We start from the raw sequence: 8,848 nt of genomic DNA, 5'->3' as shown, positions 1-8,848 counted from the left end.
GTGGTGAGTTTTAATGTATCCATTAAAATGTCTGCTTTTCTATAAAATCAAACTCAAGATACATTGTTTGTTCCATATTAAAGCTTGTAAAATACAACTTCGATTTACTGCTAATTTAATAACATGTAGCTTCCTCATTTCCAATATGACTTTATTATTTCTAATGTAACACACTGTGAGACCCGATGTAATAAAGTGGTGTTTGACTATAACCACGTCAGTATGAACGAACAAATCTAAGTCACAGTTCAAATAATGTGTGTGATTGAGTGAGTGGTTAGTCTTCTTTATTCATAGTACACTGATTTGAAATACCTGTTTGGCGAGTTCAGTTAAAAGAGAAAAGGCACGAGAAAAGACAAGGTATATTGAAGTGGTGTTCACAAGTGCTTGTTGCTTCACGCTGTCAAGGTAAGACTCCGAATATGCGTAGGGACAGAGAGACTTGAAATACCTTTATCCATTAAGACTACCGGAGTATTTTCTTTAAAAGCAATGGGCCTCAAGCATGATACTGACAAAAAAAAAGTTGTGTATTTTAATTAATTGGTTTAATATAACTGCTTTTATTGTTTTTTAAGTTGTAGTTATTGTAAAGTGATACAATGTATCAGCTTTAGCTCAAATAAATACAAAGACTGTCTGTCAGTCAGTCAACAGTGCAAAAATAACTTGGCCATTTTATTTACAATACAAAAACCTGAGAAATATGTGCAGAACTGCTGCTCACAAACAATAGTATAGAAGGCCATCGCTGGAGGTTTTAGAAAATGTGCAGAGTTTGTATGGACATGATTTTAAGTATTCTCTCTGAACTGTTTGCTACTTTTTATACAACTCTTTGAATACAACCCTTGTCAAGCATGTTTGGTGAGTTGGCGTTGCAAAGGAGAACAGCAATACATTTTAAGGAACATATAATTAAATGTGCTCTTATCTATTCTTTTTTCTTTCATGGCAGTTTTCTAAAGGACGGGAAGTGATGCTTCGTTTGGTCTTATTCGCTTTGTTCATAAGTGTCTGTGCCAGTGTTGGACAACAGAAAAAAAAGAAAGTGAAGACTGAGTCATTAGCAAGAGGTAGGATAACCTGCTTTGGTTTTACAGTGGCTGCTTCCTTTCCAATAATGATTGAATGAATACAAAGAATAAGTTAGTATTAAGGCAATCAATTTAATTTGAAATTGTGCTTGTCTTTAAAGGGGCCCTATATTATGCTAATTTTCAGGTTTATATACAGTATATGTTTTGTTCCTCTACTGGGACTTGTTTACATCCTTTAATGTTTGAAAAGGTCTTTATTTTTCTCATACTCTCTGTGCTGCAACAACTCTTTTCCACTTCTGTCAGAAACCAGAGCCCAGTTTGCTCTGTTTGGTTAGCTGGCTGACTCTGTTGTGATTGGTCAACTGCTTATATATTTTGCGCCCCTTAGCCTATCACAAATAGTGTGTTTGAGAGCTAGCCAAAAGAAGCGCAAGTGTAACATAGTGATGTCAATCTGTTACGGAACTAAACAAATCAAGGCGTTTCAGGCAGAGGGGGATTGTGTGGGAGAGAAACACGGAAGGGAAAACCCCAAAAGGCATAATAGGGCCCCTTTAAAGATATTCAATATCATATTAAATTGAAGTAATGAACAATAGCAGTATGTAGCATGAATTGTTGATGACCTCATCACTGTTTTTTACCTGCAGGATGGGGTGTAAATATTAACTGGGTGAAGAATTATGAAGAGGGCCTGCTCAATGCAGGTGTAAGGTAAGACAATGCACCTTGATAATATACTTACATATCAGTTGCTTCTGTTTGGATATGAAAATTGGCAGTAAGAACAGAATGTAAACATAGTTTTACAAGTATTACTCGTATTGCTATGTGCAATGTGTGCACTTTATTTCCCTAATGTACATTTCCTTAATTATGCATAAACATATTCCTTACAGCTCCTTAAAAAACCTAAATGTATAGTGGCTATTGAAGATTATTTGTTATATTTTAATAGTATGACGTTCTTAAATGTATTTTATGTTTCAATTGTGTAATACTTTTGTAAATATTGAAAAAATGTGATATGCAGTCCATGACTGAACTTCATTTTCATCTTAATGTGAGCATTAAGATGTGACCTAAAGTTGGGAATAAAATATTGTACAATACAAAACTACATGTGATTATTATTACATATCATCATCATCATTTTATTATTCCACCCAAAATAGTAGAATGATAACACATAATGGAGACATGTGAAATGGGACACCCCAATAAGCTATACAAAGCTTGATAAGAGGGGCCAAGGCACTAAACATAAAAATGTACATTTGATATTATTAACACATATTCATGTGGCATGTACATTCTAGTAATTCATTTTATTTGTTATTTTTCTTTTAAAATCTGGTATTAGGATTTAGATTTCTGGGGGATTGTGTTGCGTAATGCTTCATCACACCCATCATTGTGCTTATTGTGTTGAGGAATGTGTTTCTCTGTGATTCCCCACCTCCCCGCAGTCTAAAGCCTCTGATGGTCATCCATCATCTACTGGACTGCCCGCACAGTAAAGGTACTGCAGTCACTCTGGATTGTAAATGTATAAAGCACATTCTGAACTGTCCTTTTAAGCCCAGGTTTGGGCTTGGTTTCATGCGGAACACAATGGGTGCATTCCTTTATACCTGCCAAGTTGGCAATGAAAACAGATCTGAGTCCTATCCATTAATCACACAGCTGGTTTCCTGGGTGTAGCCTCAATGGAAGTCCCTGCTGGCTTTTTTTGACAAATAAACAACAAAGAACCCCCATATGGCAAAACCTGACTTTTACTATCTTCAGGTTTGAGTTAAAAATATATATTTCTGCCTTTGAACGCCTGAACATACCAGTGCTCATTATCTTACATTTTTTAATTATTATTGTGTAATCTCTGGTAATTTAAAAAAAAAACTAAACATGGACGCTCTGTAGGTCAAACCTGCTAAACTTGTTCCTGACGTGACTAACTTTCAAAACATTCCAAAGGCCAGTAATGTATGGACAGACTCTGTAATAACTGATATTGGATTAACCGATATGACCACATCTGCAATCATCGAGTGCGTATATATTCCTTTTTGGACTTTTTATGGACCTACTAACTGGAGTCTTTGCAAATATAAAAATATACTTTTTGTCATATCTCACAATTGTTTTCCTAATGAATTTTTATCAGTGTTTCTCCCTTGATTATGGCTTATTAAAAATGACTTGAAACACAAATGTACATGGGTCCTGAGGAGTCCCATTCACCCAGTTTTAGCCTATGCAGTTTGAAAATATAGACGCAAAATAGATAGATAAATGGTTGACCATGGGTCCTAATGAAACAATTACATACTATTGACACACGTTTTTTATTTGTATAGCAAATTTTTTCTTTCTAATCTATCATCTAAGCCCATCCAAATGTTTTGTTAACAGCACTGAAGAAGGCTTTTGCTGCTGATAAGACCATCCAGAAAATGGCCAAAGAGGATTTCATCATGCTCAACCTGCAGGTACATGCTTAATCAACAAATGACTGAAAAATAGCCTATGACTTTGACTTTAAAAAAGAAGAAAAAATATCAGCAGAACACTTCATGCACTTTCTTTGGACAAAAAAAAGATACAATTTAAATCTTATTTTAACTTTTGTTTCTTTTGCTTTGTATCTTAATACTTTTTTCCCCTTTTTTTTTTCTCTGTAAAGCACTTTAAATGACCTTATCTTGCCTATGTATGTGTGTTACAGGAAGAGACCACGGACAAAAATTTGGCCCCTGATGGCTACTATGTCCCCAGGATCCTCTTTGTTGGTAAAAACTGACATCATAATTGAAAATGTATTTATACATGTTAAGTCTAATTAACATTAGTCATCTAAAATGTCATCTGTTCTGTTTGTTGTTAAATTCAATAGCAAAATATTTACACTTCTCTTCCTTTCTTAACTCTCTGGCATCATTCTCATGAGCTCAACACAACTCAACCCCAAAGAGAGTCCCTGTGTATCTGATATTTTCATATTTTCTATATACAAAACATCTCACAGAAAAAGGATTTGGATGTAACATATCCTAATGAAAGGGAAAGGGATATAGGCTTACAGACTCAGTAGTGATGGGGAAACTAGGAGTTGGAGGATCAGTTTTTTCTCCTGAGGTGTAAACACATGCTTCTCACTGACACGTGTCACCTGTCAACACTTTATTTTTACTCTCACTGCAGATCCATCTCTGACAGTGCGCACAAACATTAAAGGAAGGTACAGCAACCTCGCCTATGCCTACGAGCCCGGAGACATGAAACTCTGTGAGTAACTGTCCCCTCTTTCTGGGCATGGGGGGGCTGCCCACTTCACCTGTCAGTGTGAAGACAGGCTGAGGATGGAAATATTTCAACCAGAGTGGCACTGACACGTGATGCTGTACATTTTAGTTTAAGGCTAAGGGTAGCTACGCTATTTAGAACTTACGGTACAATACAGAAAGCTTGATGAAGATACAAATAACGTCAAGTTATCATCATTACATGGACAACAATAAACATGAATTGACAATAAAGAAAAGAGACATGAATCACCTCCAATAAAAGCCAGGGGGATCAAAAAAAAAGCACTCAAAAGCATTAAAGAGGCATTAAGGAGCTTACTTAAAATAATACACATTTAGAAATATCACTATGAATCTTTTTTTGCAATTATCCAGGATTGTATTTTTTAAGAGACAGAAAAAACGGTTTGATTTTATTAAAACAAGTAAAGAATGGCTTGCTACCTCTCCATGAACAGCAGTGTAATGAACATGGTATTTATCCATAATAATTATCATATTAACCAAATCAGATACTGAAGACTCCAAATTATCACTATAAAATAAAATGTGACATATTTTGAAGGCAGGAATATCTGTTCATTTAAGCAACAACAATCCCAGACCAAAAATAACTTAGAAAAAGGTGCGTTAGTACTAAACACCAAGTACAACAAACACTGTTATTATTTGAAGTGGCCACAAACTAAGTTAAACATTTGAAATATAGATGGAGCTGGATAATAATGCACAGGTACATTAAAGTTATTGAGATTCATCCTCCGGGGATCATGAATATCTATACCAAATTCTGTCCCAAGTCACATAGTAGAAGTTGAGATATTTTAAGGGAAACTTCCAACTGTTGCTAAGAACAGTGGGAAAGTCAGGAGATCACTAAAGGTAATAGGATTCATCCTCTGGGGATCATGAGTATCTGCACTCAAATTCCAATGCAATAATGTGTTGATGAGACATTTTTAGCTAATTAAGTGAATATCCTTATTGTTTCAGATTAAAATGTTATTTGGCTGTGAGCTTTTCTATCAGTAATGAAAAAAGAGTTATGTTTTTACTTCTTAATTGTTCTCTTTTTTCAGTGGCTGAAAACATGAGGAAAGCCAAAAGGTTGATGCAGCACACTGAACTCTAACAGGGCTTGTCCATCCTCCAGTGATACTGGCAAACTGCTCAGGGGTCAGCACCAACACATTTACATGGTCTTTATAGCACAATAAAACAAAAGTAACAAAACAAATGGTCTCTTTTTTTTTTTTTTACCCAATGTAAATGTGCCAATAGAACCCTGGGACTTATAACGGCAGAGTACTGCCCTTTCTTGTTTAAATACCATCAATTCACATTGTTTCACTTATATTTCAACACAAATAACAACATGAGCATGATAATAGGACACATTGGAAACCACATTTTGAATTTATTTTTACATTTTCAGTGGATATTAACTAGTAATGTAATGAACCTATTACAGGTACAGGCATGTTCTAACCACTAGGGGTCAGTATAATAAAGATGTCTAATATCATGTGACTTCAATTCATCAGCACTGATGAATGTCTTCAAGCATATTACAGTATGTATGTTTATTATATAGGTTTAACTTAATATAATTTAAAATGTATAAGTTACATTAAGTTTATATTTAGAGTGTAAGGGACACTAATATAGACAATACACAAAACTACAATCACCTGTGTAATGATGCATTGTATGCAGTTTATCATCCTTTTAGAGTAGTGCATTCTACTGCGTGTTCACCAAACATCTGACACAAGAGGTGCTTGTGTTGTTGCATGTGTGTTATTTTTCTCTTGTTAAATGGTCCTTTTTGGCATTTGCAGAAATACCATCAATAAACATCGCCACAGAATGGGAGCGTTCTGCAGTGCCACAAAAAGCCCAGATTAATCTTTTCTGTCAAAGATAGGATTAATCAGCTGTTTTAATTGTTATTTCTTCACTTCATTAAGCATTCTTGCCCTCACCTTTTGATAGAATGTGTGTTACAGACATACCAGCAGTAGGAACTGTTCTGCAAACTCAACACCTTATTATAACTAATAAGATGTGCCGGACAGTCACTTGTTTTGCATTTCTTTGAATTCAGAGAAAACAGAAACCTTTCAAATGGGTCAGAAAGTTTCATTCCTCAATATATATTCTTTCTCAACATCTACTGAAGGAACTGATCACTGAGGGATCATTAAATTATTCACACATTGGGTTGCATTTTCCCAACTTTTCCTTGTGTTCTTGCTTTTCTGTCATGTTTTTCTGTTTCTGTCTATCAGTAAGGCCCAAGATGATTCGTCAGAAACTTCCTCCTCGACTTCCTCGACAATTCTTCTCTAAAGAAATAGGTTTCAGAGGCTTACAGTACTGGGCTCATAGCTATTGAGTTTTTTACTCAAACTCTTTTATGTCTTGGGCCTGACAATTCCCTGTCTGACTTATTGCGATATTGTTTCAGTGAAGAAATTGTGCTAACCACACCCTTAGAAACACCAACCAAACATCTTTGGACCTAAGTAGAAATATAAGAAAAAAATCAGTTAATTATGAATTAATTACCAAAATAATGTCTCTTAATACAGGAAGAAATGCTTGGAATGTTATACCGTGTTAATGGAAGGAAGGATTTGAGCCATTGTAGCTCATATGCACATCGGCCAATAGTTATTTTCTTTTTTTTAAGAATTTCTTTGGGCAACCAGTGCCTTTAATAAAGTGCAGTTCAGAAACGGGGAGACAGAGGGGAGGACGCACGGCAAAGGGATACAGGCCGGATTCAAACCTGGGTCCACCGCATGGGGATCAAACCCCAGTATATGGCCGCCTGCTCACTGAGCTATGCGACGGCCCAATTGTCATTTTCTACCGACAAAACACATATTTCACAATGTCTAGACTTTCTCTTTAAACACACTGTAAGGTTACTGCAGGCTTGAAGGTCTTCGTTTTGTAGGAAAGGCTTTGTGATGCTTTTTTTTTACAGTACACAATGAATGCTACACAGTAATTCTTCCACATGTTTTGAACTACGTTCAAGTACATTTCATATACAAATAGAGAACAATTTTGTTAGGGAATAACAATGTAAGAAGAGAAAAAGTTATACTGTAGGTTAAAGGTTTTGCTAATTCCTGGTATTGTTACATAAAAATGGAATATTTATATAATATCAATTATAGACACATGTGATAACAAGGTGTACATTTTTTATAGTTGTTTACAGGCTCCCACGCTCCTACACTGCCCCCCCCCCAAAAAAAGGAATAAGCGGACCACATAGTTAACAAAGATAAAGATAATTTAAACTAAAGATTTCATGTTAATGTTGTGATATACAGCCCTGGAAAAAATTAAGAGACCACTCCACATTTTTCTTAAATCTTTATCTCTACATGTATGGCAGCCATTCCAGTGTCTGTTGAATTCCAACAGAGAGAAAAATGGTCAGTAGTTTAAAGAATAAAATAAAAATAATTATTTTAACTCAAACATACAGTGGGGCAAAAAAGTATTTAGTCAGCCACCAATTGTGCAAGTTCTCCCATTTAAAAAGATGAGAGAGGCCTGTCATTTTTATCATAGGTATACCTCAACTATGAGAGACAGAATGAGAAAAAAAAATCCAGGAAATCACATTGTAGGATTTTTAATGAATTTATTGATAAATTCCTCTGTAAAATAAGTATTTGGTCACCTACAAACAAGCAAGATTTCTGGCTCTCACAGACCTGTAACTTCTTCTTTAAGAGGCTCCTCTGTCCTCCACTCGTTACCTGTATTAATGGCACCTTTTTGAACTCGTTATCAGTATAAAAGACACCTGTCCACAACCTCAAACAGTCATACTCCAAACCCCACTATGGCCAAGACCAAAGAGCTGTCAAAGGAGACCAGAGACAAAATTGTAGACCTGCACCAGGCTGGGAAAACTGAATCTGCAATAGGTAAGCAGCTTGGTGTGAAGAAATCAACTGTGGGAGCAATTATTAGAAAATGGAAGACATACAAGACCACTGCTAATCTCCCTCGATCTGGGGCTCCACGTAAGATCTCACCCCGTGGGGTCAAAATGATCACAAGAACGGTGAGCAACAATCCCAGAACCACACGGGGGGACCTAGTGAATGACCTGCAGAGAGCTGGGACCAAAGTAACAGAGGCTACCATCAGTAACACACTACGCCGCCAGGGACTTAAATCCTGCAGTTCCAGACGTGTCCCCCTGCTTAAGCCAGTACATGTCCAGGCCCGTCTGAAGTTTGCTAGAGGGCATTTGGATGATCCAGAAGAGGATTGGGAGAATGTCATATGGTCAGATGAAACCAAAATAGAACTTTTTGGTAAAAACTCAACTCGTCGTGTTTGGAGGAGAAAGAATGCAGAGTTGCATCCAAAGAACACCATACCTACTGTGAAGCATGGGGGTGGAAACATCATGCTTTGGGGCTGTTTTTCTGCAAAGGGACCAGGACGACTGATCCG

The 8,848-nt window shown here is 36.3% G+C and overlaps 1 protein-coding gene across 1 annotated transcript; it reads left to right on the top strand.

The window, feature by feature from the left end:
- The first annotated feature begins 276 nt into the window (after positions 1 to 276).
- On the top strand, positions 277 to 5,591 carry agr1 (anterior gradient 1). Its single transcript, XM_063887109.1, has 8 exons — positions 277 to 411; positions 962 to 1,079; positions 1,697 to 1,760; positions 2,516 to 2,568; positions 3,462 to 3,538; positions 3,775 to 3,838; positions 4,251 to 4,334; positions 5,434 to 5,591. The coding sequence occupies exons 2-8, from the start codon at positions 983 to 985 to the stop codon at positions 5,484 to 5,486; spliced, it is 492 nt and encodes a 163-aa protein (XP_063743179.1). The 5' UTR covers positions 277 to 411; positions 962 to 982; the 3' UTR covers positions 5,487 to 5,591.
- Positions 5,592 to 8,848: the final 3,257 nt, after the last annotated feature.

Source organism: Eleginops maclovinus, chromosome 7, assembly GCF_036324505.1.
Source record: "Eleginops maclovinus isolate JMC-PN-2008 ecotype Puerto Natales chromosome 7, JC_Emac_rtc_rv5, whole genome shotgun sequence".
Lineage (NCBI taxonomy): Eukaryota > Metazoa > Chordata > Actinopteri > Perciformes > Eleginopidae > Eleginops > Eleginops maclovinus.
This window is presented reverse-complemented; position numbering and strand designations above follow the sequence as displayed.